The sequence below is a fragment of the Hyaena hyaena genome, unplaced genomic scaffold (assembly GCF_003009895.1).
Source record: "Hyaena hyaena isolate Hyena2069 unplaced genomic scaffold, ASM300989v1 scaffold_157, whole genome shotgun sequence".
NCBI classification, from domain to species: Eukaryota; Metazoa; Chordata; class Mammalia; order Carnivora; family Hyaenidae; genus Hyaena; species Hyaena hyaena.
The window spans coordinates 1,582,684-1,606,394 of record NW_024080789.1 but is presented as its reverse complement, the minus strand read 5'-3'; the positions used below and the strand labels follow the sequence as shown (position 1 = coordinate 1,606,394).

The following is a 23,711-nucleotide window of genomic DNA, read 5'->3' as shown; positions in this document are numbered from 1 at the left end:
ACAAAAGTTATAGGTGCGCAGAATTCATAAGACAGTTCCTTCTTGTTATTAGGCAGTTAACTTCTGCAGAGCAGCATATAATATGTCCAGCAGATATAAACTAGTCTTTAGTGTGTTTGGGAATCAGCAAATAAACAGTGACCTTATACTCACCGAAGATGGGGGAACAGTCTCCCCAGCTGTGAGACACTGAATTCCGCAGTGAAAGGATAGACTCTGGAAGTGTGAAGGAGGGAGCGATTCCTGCTGCATTTCTACACGGTATCAAGGAGGAATCTCCATTGAAAAGGACCTGTTTTTAATGAGCGTTTCAGAGCTCAATCCTGAAAGTCTTTAACTGATACATGAAATAGTCCCCTTATACCCAGAAGATAAAAGTGTTAAGGACCAATGCCTTAAGTAGTACAGATACACGGTGACACATCAGAACTACCGTCTGTAGCACTTTCATTGTATCCCAGGTACTATGCTGAGTGCTGTACTTGCAATATGGTTTTACTCTGCATGACAATTAGAGATTACTAGTACTTCCTCCTTCATTTCATAGATAAAGAATTTGAGGCTCAGAAAGATTCAGTAAACCGCTTTGGGTCACAGATGTATGGCTGTTAAGTGGCATGTGCAGGATTGAAGCCCAGGTCTGTTATTTTTTCGAAACCTGGTGAATGGGAGCTGACTGATGAAGCCATTTCCAAGTGGTGTGTGTCATCCTCTCCTTTTACTGATAGAGAACCTGGTGCCAGAGAGAGAGAGAGAGCGCGCACCTGCCTTGAGGCATGCATCGAGTTCCGAACTGAGGTGGTTTGGGAACTAGGGTTCCCACCCTCAGCCGTGGATGGGCCCAGCCCTCTGCCACTTGCAGCCTCTCAGTGTTTTAGACCGAGGCTGCTGGTGTCCTGGGCGCTTGCTGATCATTCAATCCGCTCTTTTCCCAGGAGGTCAGCTCGCCACTCCCAGATGTGCTGAGTGCTACAGAGCCCCTGAGCCTGGCCCAGAAGGAGGTCCAGCGCCAGTCCACGCTGCAGCTGCTGCGCAAAGTCCTGCAGATTCCTGAGAACGAGTCAGAGCTGGCCGAGGTCTTCGCCTTGATACACGAACTCAACAGCTCTCGACTCATTCTGTCCAACGTGAGTGAGGAGACAGTCACCATCGAGCAAACCTCTTGGTCGAATTATTATGAGTCTCCGTCCACGCAGTGCCTACTCTGTAGCAGCCCATTATTCAAAGGGGGACAAAAGTAAGCACCCCTTTCAGATCTACCCTGTCCCTAGCTGCCATACCTTACTTGGCCCATCTTGCCCCTTCAAACAGCTGTAAAGCTGTGTCCTTTGAAGATGTTATTCTCTGCTTCTCTTGGGTTTCCTTTGCTTTTTCAATAGCCTACAGAAAAATTATAATAATTAGTAGCTACCCATTATTTCTATTGAAAATGTCTGAAAGTTGTTGTCACACAGTTAGAATTTTATTTACATCTGGACTGCCCAGCACAGTACTTGGATTTGGGAGTTCAGGGGGATTGGTTAAACTAGGTAATAATTCCAGAGTAGTATTAACTTTAGGGGTGATTCACAGACTGCATGCCAACAGAGCAGAGACACCCACCTAGAAAACCTTGGAACACAAGCTCCAGGATCTTCATTTGCCTGCTTCATTAAAATCTTGAGAACTTTGCCATTGATCACTGAGCCCTGGAACTGCATTTAGTTGATTTCCCTTCTGTTTTTCTGTCGGTGATGTTTTGGTACTAGCTCCCTGGCCGGGCCCCAGGAGTGCTGGCTGCTGACAGCCAGCCGGCTACAGGTGGTGACTGCCCAGGTGAAGATGTGTCTGAATCCCCATTGCCTGGCCCTGCACAGCTTCATGGACATCTATACAGGTGGGTGTCGTGGTCTGGCCCTCCCAGCTTCATGGACATCTGTGCAGGTGGGTGTCAGCTTTTCTTCCCTCCAGGGGCCCCAAGCAGGCTTGGGAACAGCCTCTGTTGGTCAGACCTCTGGTCCTTGGAACACTGCACCTTCTCTCAGATGTGGCTTCTGAGAAAGAGGGGATTTTCCCTCCTGGATGTCTTGGCCCCAGAAGATTACGTTTATCTCCAGTGTCAGCGCTCTCATATCCTGGATCTTTAAACAAAGTTAACTTTTAATTAACAGATTTTCATCGTACAAAAAATAGAAAATGCTGACAAGTACAAAGAAGAGACTAAAAATCAATAGTAGTCGTGCTGCCAGACATAAACACTTAACGTCACGTCACGCTCTCTAATCTTTTATATGTGTTACTCATCCATACAAACTATAAGGAAATACGGGATTTATGGGTTTATAGTTTTTCTTTCAGCAAAAGTGGGGTTGTGCTGGATATTATTTTGGAATATTCTTTTTATTTATGTTTGTTTATTTTGAGAGAGAGAAAGTGTGAGCCTGAGTGGGGAGAGGAGCAGAGGGGGAGAAAGAATCCCAAGCAGGCTCTCTGTGAGGCTTGATCCCATTACCATGAGATTGTGACATGAGCCAAAATCAAGAGTGAGATGCTTAACTGACTGAGCCATCCAGGCACCCTGGAATGTTCTTTTTCAGTTTAGTAGTGTATCATGGGCATCTTCCTATGCCAGCAAGTGGAGAAATACGTGTCCATTTTTAGATAGCGTATGGGACTCCATTTTAGAATTTTCTTTATAATTAACTCTTTGGGTATAGCCTTAATTATTTCCTTTGGACAAGTGCTCAAAATGGAATTGCTGCATATTCACCCATTCTCCCTGTGTGTTTCTACCAACATTATAAGAATTTTGATCTTGATTTGATATGTAGAATTGAGTGCCATAGATTAAAGAGCATTTATTTATTCTTTGTCTTCAGAACCTTATGCTGCTTCGCTTTGTATCCATGTTCTCAATGTCTTGTATTACCCAGCTGAGTTTGTATTATTTTATGCTTTTGCCACAGTTAATGAGAGTGCCATTTTCCTGCAGTCTATCTAGGTCAGTAGTGCCTAGGATTATATATTTTTTTAATTTTAGCTTTACTTCTAAATTTACATAACAGTAACATTTCACTTCATTGTTACATGAATTCTGACAGGTGCACCAAGAAAAATTTTTTTAAAAAAGTATATCTTAAAGATTAAAATGTTTTTAATATAGTGGATACACAATGTACATAGCATTTTGAGTCTGGCTTCTTTCATTAACATCATGCCTTTTAAAGGCCTCCATATTGTTGCCTGTATCAGCAGTTTGCTCTTCTTGTTGGATAGTTTTGCCTTATGTGGAGTACCAGTTAGCTAACCTGGTCACTTTTTTTTTAAGTAATTTTTTAAAAATATTTTATTTCTGAGAGAGAGACAGTGTGAGCAGGGGAGGGTTGGAGAGAGAGGTAGACACAGAATCTGAAATAGGCTCCAGGCTCTGAGCTAGCTGACAGCACAGAGCCCAACGCGGGGCTCGAACCCATGAACCGTGAGATCATGACCTGAGCCGAAGTCAGATGCTCAACTGACTTGAGCCACTCAGGCGCCCCCTAATCTGTTCACTTTTTCAAGGACATTTGTGTTGTTACCAGTTTTGGGCACTTCTGAATAGAGCTCTAGTGAACACTCAGGTACAGGCTTTTGAGTGAACACAAATTTTCATCTTTTGGATGAATACCGAGGAGTCAAACTGCTGGGCCTTATGCCGAGTGTCTTTATTTTTTAAAGGAATTGCCAGACTGTTTACCTAAATGTTTGTATACATTTTGCATTACCTCCAACAAGGGGGGAGAGTTCCCACTTGTGAGCACTTGGTATTGTCTATTTTGTTGTTCTTGTTTTTCTTAGCCATTCTGATGGCTGTGTGTAGTGGTATCTCATTGTGGTCTTAATTTGTATTTCCTCGGTGACTAATGACATTGAGTATCTTTTCATGGGCTTAGTTGCCATCCACGTGTCCTCTTTGGTGAAGTATCTGTTCCATCTTTGATCTGTTGGATTGGATTGTTTTCTTCCTGTTGAATTATGTATTCCGAACCCGTAAGTTCTTTGTCAGATAAGTGATTTACAAATGTTTTCTCATGATTTCTGGCTTGACTTTTCATTCTTTTAGCAGAGTCGTCCACAGAGCAGAAGTTCTTAGTTATGACAAAGACTGCTTCATCAATTGTTTCTTCTAGGGCATATACTTTTCATGGTCTGAGGTCTCTCTACCTCAGTGAAGACCATAGATAAATATTTTTGTTTTCTTCTAATTTTTTCAAATAAATTTATGGATTACATTTAAGTTTGTAATTCATTTTGAATTGACTTTTATATAAAGTGTGAGTTTAACATGTGAGACCCAGATTGAGTTCTTTCTTTTCTTTTTTCCTTTTTTTGGGGCATGTGAACATCCGCTTGTACCACCATTTGTCGAAAGGTAGTCATTTCTCCATTAAACTGTCTTTGCTTCTTTGTTGAAAAACAGTTAATCATATGTGTGGGTTTATTTCTGTTCTCTGTTCTCTTTCATTGTTTTACCGTTGTCCATCCTTTTGCCGTTACCACACTTGTCTTGATTACTACAGCTGGGTGGCAGGTCTTCATGTGCGTCTTCCAACCTTGTTCTCCCTGAATTGTTGTGGCTGTTTAGTTCCTTTGCTTTCCTTTTTTTTTTTTTTAATTTATCTTGAGTGAGAGCACATGCCAGTTAGGGAGGGGCAGAGGGAGGAAGAATTACAAGCAGGCTCCTCACTGTCAGCACAGAGCCCAGCGCAGGGCTCAAACCCGCTTACCATGAGATCATGACCTGAGCCGAAATGAAGAGTCGGACAGTCAACAGACTGAGCCACCCAGGTGCCCCTCCTTTGCATTTCCGTGTAAATTTTAGAATCAACTTCTCAGAATCGGCAGGGTCCTGTTGGAATTTTAATTGAGATTACATTGAATCTGTAGCTCAGTTTGTGAAAGTTTAACATGCTTAAAAATATTGAGTTTTCCAGTCTATAAACATGTGTATCTCTCTTATTAGAGTTTCTTTTATTTCTTTCATCAGTGTTTTGTAGTTTTCAGCATGTAAATTCTGCACATATTTTGTTACGTATTTCATTTTTTCAATGCTAAGTGACATGGTTCAGTTCCTAACTGTTCAGTATTAGTGTAGAAACACTATTGGGTTTTGTCTATTGAGTTTTTGTCCAGTGACCTTGCTAAACTTTATCAGCTTTAGGAACTTTTTGCAGATCAGTATTATAATTTTTAAAGTTTTGCCAATTTGATATGTTGCAACTGGTATATCATTTCTTAATTTGTTGCATCCTCTTTGATTCCTAAGAGGATTGAATGTTTTTTGTTATTTTTAAGTCTCTCTGTGAACATTTCCATTCTTCATTGGAATATTTTGTTGACAGAGTTATTCCCCAGTTTATCAATTGTCTTCTAATTGTGATTAAATTGATTTGAGATTTTTTTCTTTTTGTTTTTGCTTTTGTTTTAATTTTTATGTAACCAGATTTCGTCGTCTTCTGTTATGGTTTCAGCCTTTGGTATCATGCTCGGAAAAGCCTTCCCCACTCCTTTATACTCTTCTCTAATGAGAACACAGTTGTTGTTGTTTTTTAACTTCCAAACTCTTTCTTTTTTTTTTTTTTTAGTGTGTTTTTAATATTTTATTTTTGAGACAGAGACAGAGCATGAGCGGGGGAGGGGCAGAGAGAGAGGGAGACACAGAATCCGGAGCAGGCTCCAGGCTCTGAGTTGTCAGCACAGAGCCCGACGAAGGGCTCCAACCCACGAACATGAGATCATGACCTGAGCCGAAGTTGGAAGCTTAACCGACTGAGCCACCCAGGCGCCCCGAGAACACATATTCTTGAACTTACTTTTGTGCAAATTTGTGATTTATGTTTTGTGCACATATAAAACCACCCTCTTTTAAGTTGGCTGCATTTAAATTTTTCTGAGTCTCTCATCTTGGGATTTTGTTAGGGGTGATTTTGTAGACATCCCTTTTGTTACATCCCTGGGCTAGAGGGTGCTGCTGGCCTTTCCCCATGGTGTGGCTGTTGCGAAGTAGAGGAAGAGTGGCCCCTCTGGCCCTGAGGACTGAGCTGGGCTGTAGAGAGGGCTTTTTCTTCTTCTTAAAAAATTCTCGACAGATTTCATTGCTTGCTTCTTTCATTTAACTGTGTATTATGGACAGCTCTCATGTCAGAGCACTTGGTCTACCTTATTCCTTCTACCTATGCATAATTGTCTGTTTTAGAAATGTACTGTAATTAATTTAGCCCTTCCTCTATTGCTGGACATTTAATTTTTTTCTAATTTTTTGCTGCATTGTGGATGTTTTACAGTGAGTTTCTCTGTTGCCTCTTTTTAACTCCTCAGGTCTCTTTAATGTGGGCAACAAGCTGCTAGTGAGCCTGGACTTGCTTTTTGCAATCCGAAACCAGATCAAGCTGGGAGAGGACCCCAGGGTGTCCATCAGCACTGTTCTGAAGTCGGTACAGGAGCAGACAGGTACAGGTTGTCTTCCTCCCTTTTCCGTGCTAGTCCTGATTCCCTGGGAGTTTTCAGCAATGGGCTTTGGTAGGAAGAATCATCTTGGAGAAGAATCTGATGGTTTGAAAAGGAGACATTCCTGACTTCCTTAATACACCACTTCTTTTGACTCTTACAAATGCCAGGCTTCACTTTGGAAAGCAGGAGTCTTTCCATCCATCTAGGGACCCTCAGCATGAGGTTAAGCTGACTCTTTAGAAGTTCATCCTCTGATCATAGGTACACTTGGCCTCACTGTGTGTTGATCAGACTCATGCTGAGTGCATAGCTTCCGGAGTTCTGCTACCAGTCCCAAGGCTTATGTTGAGACCCGAGGGTGGTGATCACCCTCCTTATTATTAGAAATTATTTTCCCTCTTGCTTTCCTTACTTCTTTCTGTTGGTGCTTTTCCCCTCCTGTCCCTGCAGGCTTCCCGTTCCCTTGCACCTTGCTTGCTATGAGGTCAGATAGAGCACTGCAAAGGTTCTAGGGTCCATCAGGCCTGTGTTTGAGTCTTGGCACTGCCACCTTAGGGGCAGTGTATTTTTGAGCAACTTATTCTCTGCCTCAGTTTCTCTAGTTATAAAATGAGGATGAGAATAGCTTCTCTTTCATAAAGATGTGAGAGTTAAATAATGTATTTGAAGCTGTCTGCACTATGTTTAGTGCCCAATAGGTGCTTAGTGCAAGGTGGCTATAATTCTGATTGGAATTGCCTTTTGGTGTTGCCACCCGAGCCGTTAAGGCCAGGGTGCTTGACTCTTGGGTGTTCTTAGGGAAGCAGTCTGAAGAGTTGCTCTTCTTGCTGGCCGTTGGCTCATCCCCAATGGCCTCACGGTCTTCTGTGGCTTCTCAGAGCTCTTGCTCTCCTTGCAGAGAAGACCCTGACCTCGGAGGAGCTGAGTCAGCTGCAGGAGCTGCTGTGCAACGGCTACTGGGCTTTCGAGTGCCTCACTATCCGAGACTACAACGACATGATCTGTGGCATCTGTGGTGTGGCTCCCAAAGTGGAAATGGCCCAGAGGAACGAAGAAAATGTGCTGGCACTGAAGAGTGTGGAAGTAAGTACATCCTGGCTGCCTTTAGGACCATCTTCACGCCTTGGCAGCCACCTTCCTGCAAGCTGTCCCAGGACCAGACGGCTCCAGTCCTGCCTGGGAGGGGCGAGGGGCTGTTTTATCTAAGGAATGCTGGAGGAAACTTGAGGCGTTCGTTACTTATCCAACACATTTATTCCACATGAGCCAGGTATGCTTTTTAGACACTTGGGACATGGCAGTAAAAACCCATGTGCTCGTGAGACTTGAATTCTGCTTTGGGAATTCATGAAATCCCCAGATTTGGGAATTTGACAGGAAACAAACGTCGTTAATAATTGTATGTTCTACTAATGTCTATATTATATGTAGTAAGTAGTAATTAAAAGTAGTAAAGCAGTGAGAAGGGAGCAGTTTGGTGGAGAGCCAGATGCCTGTTTTCTAGAGGGAAGTAAGTAGGGGGAGGCCTCTGATAGGGTGGCATTTGAGGAGAGATCTGAAGCCCACAGAGCTCTCAGGGGAGGGATATTCCAGGCAGAGAGAGCAGCAAAACAGGTCTGAGGCGGGCTTGCCATGCATGGTTGAGGAATGGTGAAGAGGCTGGTGTGGCTGGAGCACGTGAGCAGTGGGGAGAGCGGTGGGGTGTGGGAGTCCAAGAGGCTGCGGGAGGCCAGACCCACGGGGCCATGCGGGCCCCTGTGAACACTCACACCAAGTGGGATGGAGAGCTGTGGAAACAGTGTGGGAGAGTGGCCTGCTCTGTGACTTAGGCCTTAACTAAAAAGTATTCACAGAGGGAATACCAAACTCAGATGGCTTTTATACCTCAATTCTAACATCTCCATGAAACCTATGTTTCTAGTCAGAGCAGATGCATTTCTCCACCTCGTTGTATAAGGCCAAATAACCTTGAAAATAAAATGAGACATTTACTGTGAGAAGAAATTGGAGTGATTGTACTAGCGAATATAGATGCCACAGTGCTGAATACAGTAATAACAGTGAATAGAGTAAACACATCGTGGGGAAGCTTATTCGGGGAAACCAAGATTGTGTCAACATTACAAAATATACTAATGTAATTTCCTGCTGTACAGGTAAAAGAAGAAAACCCACTTGGTTATTTCATTAGATGTAAAAAAGGCTTTTGTTATTATTTAACGCCAGTTTCTGATAAAACTCTTAGTAAACTGAGAAATAAGAGGAGTTTTTCTTAACTTGGTTACGTGGGTGTTTCAAAAAAATCCCGTAGAGTGCTGAACTCTCCCATGGTCGTGCTGAGAGGTCTGGTCTCTATGCCGGTGAGAAGGCTGGTAGTAGCGTAGCGGTGGGGTGAAGGCTCTCTGCCCCTGAACTTGTAACATGAAGTGTCCTTGAGGCACTGGACCTTCAGCTCACCTGTTCTCCACCATAGGTGGTGCGGGTCCTCTAGAGAAAAGTTTGGGTTCGTTCTGGCATGGCCAGCTGGGCCTATTAGGGACTTAATACATATGCCTCTGTTTCTTCCCAGTTAAAAAAAGCATGTATTTTGATGACATATTCCTTTGAAGGACGGTGGTTCATAACAAGACTATGAAAGTAAGCATAGTACTTCCCAGAGTCTTCTAAGTGTTGTTTGTAGGTAAAAGGAACTATTAAAAAAAGTTTGCTTTTGTGTGTTATTTCATCAAGAGGCTGTTGCCAGACTCCTTCGGATCTGCTCATCTCATGGTAATATGGTGGTCGTGTCAGTGATAACGCGGCTGCTGTGCAGTGGGCGTGTTACTGTGTGTGTCAGGTTCTTACGCCCTTCTTAGTGCTTTACTGTAGGACTGATATTGTTGATGAAGGGGCTGAAACCCAGGGGTTTTGTCCAAGCTCACCCTGCCAGGAGGGGTGGGTCTGGGACTTGGCCTTGGCCTTGGCTGTCTGACTCCAGAGTCTGAATTTGTAAGCACCGCTATGTTCATTCCTGGGACTCTGGACTCCAATTTTTTGTTGTTCTTATTTTTTGTTTTTTGTTTTTAAACACATCTGGCTACAGAGACCATTTGGTTTCCAGAAGTAAACATGCCCACCTCCCTGCAAAAACTTATGTCTCCTGGTCCTGCTTGATACCTGCTTTGTCCGATCAAGGCTTTTTCTCACAGAATGGCGTAGAATTCCCTTCACTCTCGGTATAGGCGTCTCTCTTCTTCTGTGGTACTGGGTATTTCTTTCTAGAGTCCAGGACTGACTTTATTTTTCCCCTGCTGTGTGTGCAGGGTGGCGCCGTGGATGGGCAGAGAAGCAGGTGGAGGGTATTCTGATGTCGGGGAAATGCAAGAAGAAGTTATTGAACAAAACTTAAATTTACATTTGTCCCTGAGGAGGCTGCCTGGTGGCCTGTCTCCTCAGGGACTGTATACAAGAGGACCCTCTGGACTGGAGACAGTCACCGCATCAGTTTGTGCACACAGCAGCACAGTCAGCTGGCATTCCTCGTGCCCTTGTTCTGAGGAGGGGGTGGGCTCGGCAGCTGCGAAGTGGGGGGCAGGGGGCTGCGCTCCTGACTCACGGCATGCGCTGGGGCCCCAGGTGGCAGGGAGCGGGGGGCGTGGCTCAGGAGCTAGACCTTTGTGTGCACTCTCACTCGACCCCGGACTGCGGAGTCTCACAGTCCAGCACACGGCAGCACGCGGTGGCCCCCCTTTCCTTGCAGTCAGGGAAGGGACTTGGCTGTAGGTGGACGCAGAAGGGACTTAGGATTGTTCGGGCGTTGGGGAGTCCTGCAGGATGGGAGAGAGGAATGCAGCCGAAAGGCAGGCACTGACACATTAGGTTTGGGGGTGCCCCGGTAGTACGTGGCCGTCAGATGTCCCCCCTCACACACACACCCTTTGTTGTCCAGGGTATAGCAAGAAGGGAGACTGTTGTGTTGCTAATACTCGGTGGCTCCTACAGTTTGATCTTTTTTTTATCTTTGCCTTTTAGTTCACCTGGCCTGAGTTCTTGGGCCCTAGTGAGGTAAACGTGGAGGACTTTTGGGCCACGATGGAGACAGAGGTGATTGAGCAGGTGGCCTTCCCTGCCAGCATCCCTATCACCAAGTTTGATGCGTCTGTTATTGCCCCTTTCTTTCCACCGCTCATGAGAGGAGCCGTGGTCGTCAACACTGAGAAAGACAAAAACCTGGGTGTGCGGCCAGTACCTGGTAAGATCACCTGGTGGCTGACTCGGGTCAGGGGAGGGCCCAGTCCAGCGTCTGGAACATTCCCATGGCCAGATAGCATAAATGGAGGGCGGTGCTATGGGCAGGCTCGCCTGGAGGGCTCTTATGAGAAGATAGTGACAACCTGTGTGTGACCAAACTTCCTGGAGATCCAAGTCATGGTGTAGAGTTTTGAAGAACTGCCAGCCAGCTTTGACACAACAGTACTTCTCCTCACCAAGGGGAATATGTTTCCTATTCTATTTCATGTTTCAAATTCTGGATGTGGCCTGAGATGTCATAGGTATTTAACATGTGATCCTCTGGCTCTCACACAGCGCTTCCTAACACTAGATGCTGAGGTCCCACTTCCGGTTTACTGTTTAAAGACCCAGAAATTGGTTTTCTTTTCTGAGACCCCCCATGGAGCTGTCTGTGGGCCAGGCAAGGTTCAGGAACACAGTGTAGGGAGAGCACTCTCGAAACGAGAGCCGCTGCTCTCCTGCTGCTGCCCTTGTGCTAAGCATCTGAGATGTCGGTTCTGAAATACCCATTTTGGGGCTCTTTGCAAGGGCGCTTCACTGGATCTCTCCCCTAGATGTTCAAAGGTCGAAAGCCCATTCTGAGAGACTTCAGATACCTGCAGAAGTTCTAAGACCTGCCTTGAGCCCCCCTCCCTCAGCATCCCGGGCAGTGCTCAAGGTAGAGCCTGCTTCCCCACCTGCTGTACTTAGGCCCCGGCCCCTGCTTTTCAGCCTCCCACGTGAGGGGCTCCTCATGAGCTCTGTTGGCTGGCAGCAGCTCCCCCCATCAGCAGGGCTGTCTCTTGCAGGCCACGGCAGCGCCTTGGTGAGGCTGCTCCATGAGGGCACCTGCAAGCTTGAGGACATTGGTTCCTACAGTGAGGAGGAGCTGCGGCACCTGCTAAGGCAGTGTGGCATCCCCTTTGGCACAGAAGACACCAAGGTGAGTGTCGGGGGCGGCGGTGCAGATAGGGACTTTGGAAGCAGGCTGGCAGTCCGTTTTCTGGGTAAGGGTACGAGCAGCTGGGACGAGTGCCTTCGTCGGACAGAAGGTGCTGGCAGTCAGGGAACCCTGGGCTGTGGTCTGCAGCCAGAGCATGACAGCAATGGGAGGCCTTTCCCTCCGGTCAGTTCCTCTGTGGGCCCAGACTCTGGGGGCAGGAATCCTGGCTCTCCTACTTACTGGGCGTGATCTTGGATAAGCTTCCCTACATTTCTCAGCCTCGTTTTCCTGGTTTACAAAGTGGAAGTAACCAAAATACCAACCCATGAGATTGTTGTAAGGGAAGTAATTTGCACTGTGTGGTTATCACCTCTCCAGGCTCTTTGAAAGTGAGTGCTGTTGCATGCAGAGAGGGAGAGTGTGTGTGTGTGTGTGTGTGCGCGCGCGCGTACATGTGTGTGCACATGCATGTGCATACGTGAATGCATGTGTTTCATGCATGTGTTTACTTTTCTTCATACTAACATGCTGTTGAAAATTCTGTGCTTTCTTCAAGTTCAGACTAAAACATTAGTTTCTCTTTGAAGCATTCCCTGCTGTGTAAAAAGTAGGAAATCCCCGGGCTTCAAGAGTCTGGTGCCTTGGTCATTCTAGCTGGCTCTGTCTGTGACCTGGTCCTTTCAGGGCCCTCAGAGTCCCCGTCTGTACCTAGGGGACATTGGACTAGTGAGGCTCCAAGGCCCACTCTGGCCTTGATAGTTTATTCTTTTACTTTGGATATTGAAGTGAGCATTTGGTGCCTCATGCCAGGCCTGGCCCCTTAGCGTTTACTGCTCTGTGTTTAATCTCACCTTGCTCCAGGAACAGCTCTCCTTCTCCTTGTTGGCCCTCTATGAATCTGTACAGAATGGAGCCAGAGTTAGACAGCCCCCACCTCATCTCACGGGAGGTAAAATCTACAAGGTGTGCCCCCATCAGGTAAGAGGGTAACAGAGGGATCCTTGGGGTGAGCTTGTCCATGCCAGGTTTTCCACACAGAGGATCTGGTTGATCTAGCTCCTCCTGTGGGAGCTGCACGTAGGTCACTGAGCGGCCTGTGGAGTGGCTCCTTATGGGTCAGTTGCCACCGTTTGGACTAGGAAGGGAGCCTGTGTCATCAGTGGTGAGCACTGAAGGGGTCATTCCTCCACTAGGTGACCTCCTTTAGTAGGGAAATGAAGCCGCCCTGGCTTATGGAGCCGGCTCTGAAGGAACTAGATAGAGACGAGACAGAAGCTAATATGGAGGGACCCGCTGTCTGGAGCAGCCGGTGACGAGCTGCAGACGTGATGTTCCAGCAGAGGGCGGGTGACCGTGGAGTCCTGAGTGGGGAAGCCTCATTAGCCCATCTGGCTGACCAGAGGCCATGGCAGTCTGGCTTCCCTTCTGAGAGTGACGAGGGGCCCACCAGACAGTTCTGGGTCGGAACTGGGGAGGCCGAAATTCAGGTGTTGGTTTACGAAGAGCACGCCTTCTGTACGTAGAGCGTGAACAGGATAGGCACCGGGATAACTCTGGGGAGGTTGTGCACTGTGTGACAAAGCAGGCCAGGGAAGACGCTGAGGTTGGAAGCCCCTGGAACAAGCACTAACCAGGGCGGAGATTGCTGGCACAGCCTTCAGTTCATTTTAGCGTGGGAGTGGACATAGGGACTAGTTGTCAAAAGAGAGTCTGATTATCTGTCACCTTCTTTACTGAAAGCTGCATCTGAAAGACAGACTAGACGCTGGCAGAACAGAGCCTGCTCAGAGGACTGTGTTCATGTGACTGGGGACCATCTCATGAGAACCGTTTGTTGACCACACAGGCCCGTGAGAGCCACAGGGCTCAGGGCTGTGACGGGCGAGCAGGGTTACTACGAGGTGATAGCCAGGATCGGTGGGGGCCGGGGAAGGGAGGTGGAGGCAGATGCAGGGTTCCCTGCTATACACACAGCTCAGCAGTGAAGTGCCGTGGGGGGGTGGCTGTTAGTGGAGGTATTCACTAGTTAACATTGAGGCTTCAGTCTGGGCGGCATATCTGGGTCTTCTGGGGAGCTGCTCAGAATCCAGATGCTCAAACCCCACCCCCAGAGCTTAGCTCCTTAGGTTTGGAGTGGGGCCTGGAACCTCCGTCTTCAGCCAGCTGTCAGCTGCCAGTGCCATGTGGCTGGGGATCGGAGCCGCTGGACTGGACGGTGCTTGTCAGGGCAGTGTGGAGGGTGGGGTTCGGAGCAGATGCCCCTGGGGGCCTCTCCGCCTCGCCTGAAGACCAAGTGGTCCCAGCCGTACTCTCAGGAAGTCAGGGATGAGCTAACGACTTCAGTTAGGGACAGGAGTAGGAGGCAGAATGTGACAGGCTCTGGCAGGATGGCCGGGGCTTTAGTCACAGAACCCGATTATTCCTGGGAAGAAGGCAGTGAAGACTCCACTCAGTCTGTCTGCTGATTGGCTGTTCTGTGTCCTCCATCTCCCTGCCCAGGTGATCTGTGGCTCCAAATATCTCGTGCGGGGCGAAAGCGCCCGAGACCACGTGGATCTGCTGGTCTCTTCCCGCCATTGGCCACCTGTCTACGTGGTAGACATGGCCACACCAGTGGCTCTGTGTGCTGACCTCTGCTACCCAGAGCTGACCAACCAGATGTGGGGGAGGAACCAGGGCTGTTTCTCCAGCCCTGCGGAGCCGCCTGTGGTGAGTTCCCTTTCAAGGAGTGGCAGGAAATCCCCCGGGCTGACCGTGTCTCACCTCCTGGTTCTTTGGGAAGGCCTTATGAGAACCGTTACCAGCATCCTTTGTCTCTCCTACTGTTTTGTCATGATGCTCTGAACCAGCATTTCCTCCACACCTTTTTACCGAGCAGTCCCTGAACCTGTGAGGCCACAGCACGTCCCTGGGGAGGGCCCAGGGTGTCCCAAACACAGGTATTTTGGAGTCAGCAGAGTTGGCCTTCCAGATAAGCCTGGAAAATTGCTGCCTTTCGGAGACGTGATGCACACTGGTGTACTAAAGACCCAGACCTGCCAGGAGTTTGACCGCAAACACGCTGCATGGCATACGTGTTCTGATCTAGAGGCACAGAGGCTTAAAGAACACCGGTCGTGTCCGGTTGTGAACTTCTCCAGTGTTGATAGAAGCAGATTAGTGGCAGAGCCCTTGTCTCTGCTTCTGGTGTTTTGAATGAGGCAGTGATTCTTCCCAGACACCTGTGCCCTTTGCTGGAAGACACATTAGGACTGACAGCAGGAAGAAGGGGCACATCGTTGTCATCACTCACCTTTTCCTTTTTCCCTAGGACTCCCTGGTTCTGCGAGTTTGTGCTAGGCACTGCCAAAAGGCAACAGCCTCAGTGAGGTCCCCCTTCTCCCCACTCCCCTGCAGCCCCGGCCTGAATCTACTAGGCACGGTAATAAGCACCTCCAGTAATCCAACCTGTCTCCTGGGAGGTGGCCTGTTACTGTCCCTGTCCTCACGAGCAGACAGGCACAGAAGAAGAGAGGGGACTTGCTTTTGGAGATGAGGGCACGTGTGGTGGTGAGGGTTGAAATAGGGCTGACCGAGCCCACAGCCTGCATTCTCCCCCACCACACAGCTTCTGCCTCAGCCCTTCCCTCCTGTCAGCGTGGTTTCTTCTCTCCCCTGCAGAGTGTATCCTGCCCAGAACTCTTGGACCAGCATTATACTGTGGATGTGATGGAGGCTGAGCACTCTGTCCAGCACCCGGTCACCAAGACTGCCGCACGGCACATTGTCCATGTAGACACACAGCCCGGTCCCAGCGACCCCAGTACTGGGCACCACTCTTCATCCCTGTGCCCTGAGTTGGCACCCTACGCAGCCATCCTGGCCTCCATCACAGACAGCAAACCAAACAGTGTCCGCCAGCGGCCCATTGCCTTTGACAATGCCACCCACTATTACCTCTACAACCGCCTCATGGACTTCCTCACCAGCCGCGAGATTGTCAACCGGCAGATCCATGACATCGTGCAGAGCTGCCAGCCCGGTGAGGTGGTCATCCGCGACACCCTCTACCGCCTTGGGGTCGCTCAGATCAAGACAGAGGCTGAGGAGGAGGGTGAGGAAGAAGAGGTGGCCGCAGTGACAGTATAAGCCAGGCTCTTGCACAGGGACGGGGACTGCACCATCTCAAGCCATAGTGAGGCCCTTGCCTGAGGCATATCCATCCAGGGAGCCGGCAGGAATGTTCACCTTTGGGGAGGCCTCTGATGCTGGGACTGACCAAAGAACTTCCCTTTCCTGAGCATGATGGGGCGTGGGAGCCATGGTTCTCTACCTCCTAGGGGTCATGAGAAGCGCCAGGACATTCCTTACTAGCCCCGGAGAGCACTTGGGGGACATAGTGTGTTCAGCAGAGGAGAAGGGAGGCTGAGGGAATGCTGGTGGCTGGTGGCTTCCCCGGGGCCTGCTGCGGGTCAGGGTGGAGGTCCTGGGGTGAGCTGAGGCCGAGTCCGGCACCTGTTGTATGTGGGGTGGGGGGAGGCCGCTGAGGTAGCCCTTCCCCCTGCCCCCCCAGGGGAACGCTCTTTCCAGCCCCTGCAGCCACACAACTTCCTTAGCCTGTTGCCTTTGACTTGGGGCCTTTGGGGCCTCGTTAGCTCTAGGGGTCCCTTTGGGCTCTTGATTTTCCTAGAGGAGGGATGCATTTCCCTCCTACTCTTCCTGCACCCAGATTTGGGGGAAGCTGAGGAGGGAGAAACAGCCACAGCTCTCTTCCAGGACTGTCTTCTCTGCCCTGAGCTTTAAGGAAGAGGACCTCCTTCCTCCTTTCCCTGGCCACTGCTGCTGCACCTCACATCCTTTCTGGGCCCTGGATCCTCACCACAGAGGGGATGTGGCCCACTGGCATGACATAACCTGGCGGCAGTAGGAAAAACTCCCTTCTGTGAAGGGGAAGTAGACTGGGCCATAAGGAAACAGCGGGACTGGCTCAAGTGCCTAAGGTTTGCTTAGGGCACGGGAATTGGCCGTGTGTTATTTAATTTATTGAGAGGAGTGGAGTAGGTGGCTTTTTTCCCCTCCTTCTTCCCCCACCAAGAATAAAATTTATTAAATTATCTGTTTTGGTGAAGCAAGAGTCAATTCCACACTCATTGCGGGGATCGCAGTGTGGTTGAACAGGAGAGATGCTGAGCTGGTCACTCGACATGAAGAAGGATGGAAGGAGGTCCTGGGGAGTCCACAGGCCCGCGTGCGGCACAAAGAACGAGAGGCCAGCTGTGTTAATGCCGTTAGTTTAATGACAGAGACATCCCGCAGTGTGCCTGTTAGTCAGGGGGCGTCGGCTGCCTGGGGCGCGTGCTACTTGCTTGGTGTGGCCAGCCACACGGGTCCCCTGCCTTCCAGCTTGGAAGCGCGGGGGACTGGCAGAACCCCGAACTTTTAGCTGCCACCTGGCTCGTTCTAGGGACCAGATCGGGGGGGGGGGGGTGCGGGTCTGTAGAGAGAAGGCCAAAGGGCGGGGACTAGGAAGTACGGTTCCTTCTTACAAAGGAACCCCCCGCGCTCAGGCACCAGAGCTGGGCGCAGTCTCTGAGCACCTGCCTGCTCTTCGTTGCACTTGACCACAGGGGGTCCTCTGCCGGGGCGCAAGGAGCCTTGTCTTCTCCACGTGAGGGTGCTTCGTAGCCACAAAACCAGTCCATTTCCAAGGAGACAACAAGGGAATCGGGGAAGGGGGTTCCTGGAAGTGGGGACAAGGTTAAGAGAGGGAGGTGGGGGCTCTCCCGGTCAGCATAGTGAATGTGAGGCCGTAGCGTCGAGAACAGTGTGGGGGGTGGGGGGCTCAGCCCTAGCCCCTGGCTGGCAGTGATGGCCCAGGCCCTGGGAGCGGGGTCCTCCCCAGACCCCCATGGATCTCACAGTCCTGACTTCCAGAGCCGGGCTGGGCTGTGCAGGGAAATGGCCAAGGGCAGAGTCTGTAGGTTCTCCTCGCGGTGCCCCATCCGCGGAGGAGGTGAAGCTTGGAGGTGCCTCCGTGTCGCGCCCTCAGCAGAACTGGTAGTTGTTGGGCTGCAGCAGGGGCTGCACGATATCCCCCTGCTCGCAGCAGGCCAGCTGCTCGCTCGAGCTCTCCTCCTCGGGCTCGCTGCCGCTGCCACTGCCGCTGCCGGGCAGGTTGCTGTAGTTCTGACGGCACGAGAGACGGGCTGGTCGGTCCTGACTGCCCGCGCCCGGCCCAGCCTGCGGCAGCCACCCAGCCAGCCACCCACCCTGCGGCCCGCCCCACTCACCGGCGCTCTCCTGTCCTCTTGGGCCTGCTTCTGGAGGAGGGAGCAGATCTGCTGGAATGTGGGTCTGCGGGTGGGCTCCAGGGCCCAGCAGGCCTGCATGATGCTGTATCTAAGGCAGGACAGAAGCAGCCCGTGGGTCTGGGGGTCCAGTACACGCAGGCACACACACGCACACACCCCCTGATGGTCTCGCCTGGCAGAGGTCCTGAAACCTAGTGAAAAGGGGGCCTGTCACAAGACCCATGCTAAGCCCTTGATCTGCATCAGCTCATTTAATCTCAGTAACCCTTGGAAGCTGTTTTCATCATGCCTACTTGCCAGCTGAGGGGAGAAAAAGCTCAGAGATGCTATCTTGCCCAGGCTTTAGAACTAAGAGGGGTTATGCCGGCCACCGGCAGGTAGGTTTGACAGGTGGGCTGAGATGGGTGACTGGCTGACTAACCGAAGATGAACGTGGCAGTGCGCCGGCCGCAGGTGCCTGGCCGGGCACAGGAGCGTCTGTGGAGAGAGTGGCTGGGGAAGGGTGTGCTGGGGGATTCATGGCCCGCCGGCTCTCGGCAAGGCTGTGGCGAGAGGGAGGGGAGGCAAGAACTCGCCGGGCAGCTTAGCGAGGTGGTTACGAGGCGGCGTGCAGGCAGGTGGGTCCCCTGGTGAGGGGGTGGCTGATACCCCAGAGAGCCAAGACGAGCTGAGGAGAGTGCCTCGGGGACATAATCCTGGAGTGACTTCAAAATCTGAGTTAGCGCCAGTCCCAGTTAAGGGATCTCAGAACAGCTGCTTGGAAACCAGCGGAAACCCCGAACTCTGAAATGGGCTTGTTGTGGCCCACTATGGGGGAGATGAAGCCCAGCCCTGGAACACTGGACGGGGAGAGATGATCACACACACATTTCCGTCCCCTTCAACCACAGCCTGAGGAGCCCTCACTCCTCCCTGGGGTCCTTCACTTACATGTTCTTTGGGGCGAATGCAGGCTGGGCCATTTGGTATCCGTCCTTCACCAGCTTGTAGAACTTGCTGTTCACCAGGATGCCAGGGTAGGGGTTCAGCCCTGCAAAGGCCAAGGTCACGTAGGAGCCCATGCTTGGGGCTCACATTTCACCTGCCCCCACACCCACCCCTACACAAGAGTTAACAAAGGACGTAAGCTTCAGTGGAATTTGGGAGTGTCACCCAGGCCTCATCACACCACAGAAAATTCCAGCACGGGCTTTGGAATAAGGTTAGAGGAGTGCACTAAAGGGCTTAGCCCAAATCCCTGGGCCTGGCACTCCAGAGGCCGGATGTGCACACTTCAGGTAACAAGGGAAAGAAAACTGCATTCAAGGAAGCAGCAACTGCACGGGCGGGCAGATGAGGGAACGCCTGGCGGCACGGGGCGCACACAGGAGCTGCATGGCTGGGTTTTCAGAAGCCATGCCCATCGCTTCGCTGCCACCAGCCTTTGCTCTGCCCTGGACAGCAAACACCCTTGACTGGCATTCTTCACGAGGTACAGGACACTGGAGTAGCCAAACACGAGTCAGTGCCAGGCTGAGCCTGCGCTGGCCTAGTGGCTTACCGAGTGAGAAGATTTCCCAGAGCAAGATGCCGTAGGACCAGACGTCGCTCTGAACCGTGTAGACACAGTCGAAGATGCTTTCTGGTGCCATCCACTTCACAGGCAGGCGGGCCTAGCACGGCAGACCCCGGTCACCTGGGACCTGGGCTCACTGCCCCCCTCCCAGCCCGGCCCACCCTCCCCAGCACTCACATTGCCCTTGACGATGTAGTTGGAGTCATTCATGATGTCCCTAGCCAGGCCGAAGTCCCCGATCTTGGCCACACGCCCACTGGTCAGGAGGACATTTCGGGCTGCCACGTCCCGGTGGATGCACTGGAGGGAAGTAGTTAGTCTCGGCCCCTCCCCTACTCGAGCCTGAGGTGCAGGGGGAGCAGCCAGGCCCCCCCCCCCAGAATGCCTTGGGCTCCTCATTGAGGGCGTGGGTATCAGATTTGGTCCTGTACCCTGGCTCCCGTCCCTACCTGCTACCAAGATCCAGGTCTGAGGAAATTTAACGTGGCTGGAAAGTTGGCTGTCTAGAATCTGCCATCACTGTGGCCCTCTGGGCCTGAGCAGCAAGAACTGACTCAGAGCCGGGCTACCTGCTTGCGCGCAGCCACTGTGAGCCCTGGTGCTGGGAATGGCCTGTGACCCCACCGGCCACTGATAACGGCAGCTGCCACCTGCGGGGCCCAACCATGCCAGGCCCTTCCCTCACCGTCTAAACACACTGCAACCCTGTTTTGCCCTCAGGACAACCCTGTGATTGTGCCCGTTTTTATAGGTGTAGGAACCAAAGCTCAGAGAATTGCAATAGTTGCTCAAGGTCACACAGCGAAAGGCAGAGTTAACAGTCCAGCTCGACTCCCAAATCTGCTGTGAGGAGCGCGGTCACAGCCCCCACTCACTGGGAACCTCCTGGATTGAGTGTGTGGTACACGTCATCCCCTACCCTCATGACAACTCGGGGAGCTTCGTTTATCAGCCCCACAAGACCATGTGCTTCCCAAGGGGCCAGTCGTTGCCTTGTTCGCGCTGTTGACCCAAACTGAAGGGATAAGTCCTGTTCTTGGAAACGGGGTCCTCCACCGCCTGCTGCACACCCGGGCGACGGCTGTGCTCGGCCTGGGGCCCCCACCACCCAGCGCTGGAGAAGCTCCAGGCATAGCTCTCTCCCACTCACGCCTGGAGGCTGTGTGGCCGCTGCCCACTTGCTCTCGGGCGCCCTGGCCCCTCCTTGCCTTCCCCACATGCTCGCCTTTCCTCTCCATCCTTAGTCACCCAGCCTCACGGGAGACGGGAGGGTTCAGCAGCCTCCCACCTCCCCAGGGGCCACATCGGACCCAGTTTCCAACTCACGTTCTTAGAGGCGAGGAAGGCCATCCCCTGGGCCACCTGGCTCGAGAAGTGGAGCAGGTCTCGCAGCTCCAGCGGCCGCCCATCCTCCTTGCCCGGGTCTGGTGTGGGGAGAGGCGTCAGGGCAGCCCCGGCACATCCCAGCCCCCAGCGGCCCCTGTCCTCCGCCCTCCGCACCTGCCGCCCAGGACCTCCTCACCTTGGTCAGAGAAGGAGTCGTTCGAAGAAGAGGTAGAGACAGGCCTCATTTCCACATAGGTGTCTACACCCTGACTGGAGAAGCCACTGTCCCTGTGTAGGAGAAAGGTCCCCATTGCTACACTAGCCAGCTCGCACCTTGGCCTCCAGCTCCCCATGTCCTTTCCAACCAGCAGGGAAGTGCAGGGACCTCAAGGTCAACTTGAACCTCCCTTTCTGACGAGGAAACCCCCCCCCCACCACCACCACCATATTCTGTGAGTCATCATTGATCTCTGCTTAGCCATATGGGGAGGAAGCTTACAATTCGTTCTGTCATTGGGCATCTCTGCCTGTTAGAAAGTTCTTCTCTATTCCTAATGCCAATCTGCCCCTGCGATTTTCTTCCTGCCGGCCCTTGCTCTGCCTTCAAGGGCACAGAGAAGTAGGCTCTCTTTTCCCATAACAGCCCTGCAGGGATTTGAGGATATTCGAGGGCCCCTTCTTTGAGCCTTCTCTGCCTGACAGTGGCTCTCACTGCTGGCTGGCTTCACATTCAGTCGCCCAGGGAGCCCAGAGCACCTCGAAATTAGGGGTGAAACCCAGTCATTCACACTTTGAAATGTCTCCGGTAATTCCTGTGTGTAGCCTGAGCTGAGGCCACTGGTCTAGAGGAGGGCTTCCTAACCTGTAATTCATGAGCGTAGGAGTCACCTGGGGAGTCCCATCTAAGTGCCGATCCTGATTCAGCAGGTCTGGGGGCACCGAGCTGTGTCTCTAACAGCTCTCAGGTGATGCCTGTGAGCATGTGCTTTCAGTCGTAGGTAGGTTGGAGAAGCACTTCTCTAGATTGAATCACCACTACTCTTTCTGGTGTTCCAACTAGGTGTAATTTCTGGCCGTCTCCCTTTCCTCTCCCCTCTGCAGTGGAGATGTGCACTTTGACAGTGCTCATCCCCTAGTGTTCCCAGAAAGAGAAGGGAGTGTCTTATCGATGCTCTGGCCAGGGGAAAACCATCCCCTCCCTTGGTCTAGAAACTACACTTCTATTAATGCAGCCTGGGAACCTGTTGGCAGAATTGGTTCCCATGCCATTTGCCCTTGAAGTGACCCCACTGTATGCATCTTCTCCCCATCTGCACATTTGAAGATAAGAAGTTAATACTTTACTTTAGTTCTCATTTTGATTTGACCTGGCCTACAGAGGCCCAGTGTAAGCCGTGCTTTCAGAGGGGCGTCAGAGAATCAGAAGAGGAAGCAGATCCTTCCAGCCGTCATATTCAAGGATACTGGATGGAGTGAAATGGCCTCCTTCCCCTTTTGCCTCCCCAGGCTTGGCAGCTGACAGTGGCTAAAATAGGGGCCTGGTGTGCACCCTTCTCGTTCTGATCATGTCTCAGCAGCCTGGCCCTGAGGCCCCACGACCCCCAAGACTGAGACTTCTAGGACAGCCACGTGGCTCAGGTGAGTACTGGGCCAGGAGTCGAGGGAGCAGAATTCGAGCCCAGGCTCCGCCTCTGCCCCTGACTCATGTGTGACACGAAACTGGCCACTTCCTCTCTCTGATTCCCCATGTGGCTTTGTCCATCTGCCTCCAGATGGCTTCCAGGAATCATAGCATTATAGGAGGACAGAGCCGGAAAGACTCTGAGAGCCTCAAACCACGCCCCCCCACCCCGAAGGTTTGCCCGGGGAAACTGAGGCCCAAGTAGATCAGGGACCTGGCCTGTTTTGCCCCTTCTCGCCCAACAACCAACAGACACTGTCCAGGTGCTCTGCAGCCCCTGACGGCATGGGAAGAAAAGGGCACTTATCCCGCACCATCTGCCCCTCTTGCTAGAGCCCTGAACCCTGAACGTTGGTTGAAATTTACATACCTTCAAGTGATGATACCATTAACGCCTGTCTCCACCCAGACTCTGAGCCACCCATCTTTGCCCAACACACTCCTAGAACATAGTAGGTCCTCAAACATTTGTTGGATGATAGGAATAAGTAGTAGAAAAACCGAAGTGGCCCACAGGAGCTGGGGCGACTACCCCCCATGGCAGAGAGGGGAATGTGAGGGCCACACAACCACCCACGCCTGAGTTCGCTTTGGAGGCAGACCCTGGGCCTGCCTTCCAGCCCCGGCCTCCTTCCTGTCCTTTGCCAGGGTACTACCTGCGGACGTATTTCTTCTCCAGGTGGATGTTCTTGTAGCCAGAGCCGGCCTCGGCATCCTGGCCCGCGCTCAGGCTGGGGCCCAGCATGGCCTCTGCCTGCCTGCGCAGGAAGTTGAGCAGGTCGCCGTAGCAGCAGTACTCAGTGATGACCAGAACGGGGCCTAGAGTAGCCAAGAGAGTGGGTCAGCGCACTCCTTGGCCCACTCCCACTGTGTGCACGGGGACGCGAGGTAGGGCAACATGACACCCTGGCATGGAGACCCAGGAGACCTGGGCTCTAAGCCTGACTGTCTGCGGGCAGCTTTTTCTGCTTTCCGTGCCTCAGTAACTCCAACTGTCTAAAGCAGAGGAATCTCAAACCACTGTAGTGGGAAAATTCTTTCTTCAAAGGGTATCTGTGAGAATTCCGTATAGGTCAAGGCCCTGGGGCACCTCTGTGGACCCTATGGTGAGTGTCCATGCATCTTTGGGTGGCATCTTCCCTCCGGAGCTCCAGAATCAGACTCCCTGCGGCAGGGCCCAGGGACCTGCGCTCTTAT

General features: G+C 51.4%; 2 protein-coding genes across 4 annotated transcripts in view; one reads left to right on the top strand and one right to left on the bottom strand.

Annotated features, from left to right (window-relative positions):
• HMGXB3 (HMG-box containing 3) overlaps positions 1 to 16,757 on the top strand; it is a 47,050-nt gene extending 30,293 nt beyond the window's left edge. For 2 of the 3 annotated variants that reach the window (XM_039239414.1, XM_039239413.1), the window contains exons 12-20: positions 936 to 1,237; positions 1,749 to 1,876; positions 6,337 to 6,468; positions 7,367 to 7,551; positions 10,480 to 10,699; positions 11,529 to 11,662; positions 12,524 to 12,640; positions 14,162 to 14,371; positions 15,323 to 16,756. In XM_039239414.1, coding sequence (XP_039095345.1) covers positions 936 to 1,237; positions 1,749 to 1,876; positions 6,337 to 6,468; positions 7,367 to 7,551; positions 10,480 to 10,699; positions 11,529 to 11,662; positions 12,524 to 12,640; positions 14,162 to 14,371; positions 15,323 to 15,790 — 1,896 coding nt within the window. In that variant the 3' untranslated portion in view covers positions 15,791 to 16,756. Of the gene's footprint in view, positions 1 to 935; positions 1,238 to 1,748; positions 1,877 to 6,336; positions 6,469 to 7,366; positions 7,552 to 10,479; positions 10,700 to 11,528; positions 11,663 to 12,523; positions 12,641 to 14,161; positions 14,372 to 15,322 lie in introns of all 3 variants that reach the window. The other variant, XM_039239411.1, reaches the window with a different exon arrangement.
• Positions 16,758 to 16,916: 159 nt separating this feature from the next.
• Positions 16,917 to 23,711, bottom strand: part of CSF1R (colony stimulating factor 1 receptor) — a 28,308-nt gene continuing 21,513 nt past the window's right edge. Inside the window, exons 14-21 of the mRNA XM_039239415.1 lie at positions 23,171 to 23,333; positions 21,030 to 21,121; positions 20,834 to 20,931; positions 19,685 to 19,807; positions 19,493 to 19,604; positions 18,883 to 18,982; positions 17,932 to 18,040; positions 16,917 to 17,827 (exon numbers count right to left, since the gene is read on the bottom strand). Of these exons, the coding sequence (XP_039095346.1) occupies positions 17,687 to 17,827; positions 17,932 to 18,040; positions 18,883 to 18,982; positions 19,493 to 19,604; positions 19,685 to 19,807; positions 20,834 to 20,931; positions 21,030 to 21,121; positions 23,171 to 23,333 (938 nt within the window). The 3' untranslated portion in view covers positions 16,917 to 17,686. The remainder of the gene's footprint in view (positions 17,828 to 17,931; positions 18,041 to 18,882; positions 18,983 to 19,492; positions 19,605 to 19,684; positions 19,808 to 20,833; positions 20,932 to 21,029; positions 21,122 to 23,170; positions 23,334 to 23,711) is intronic.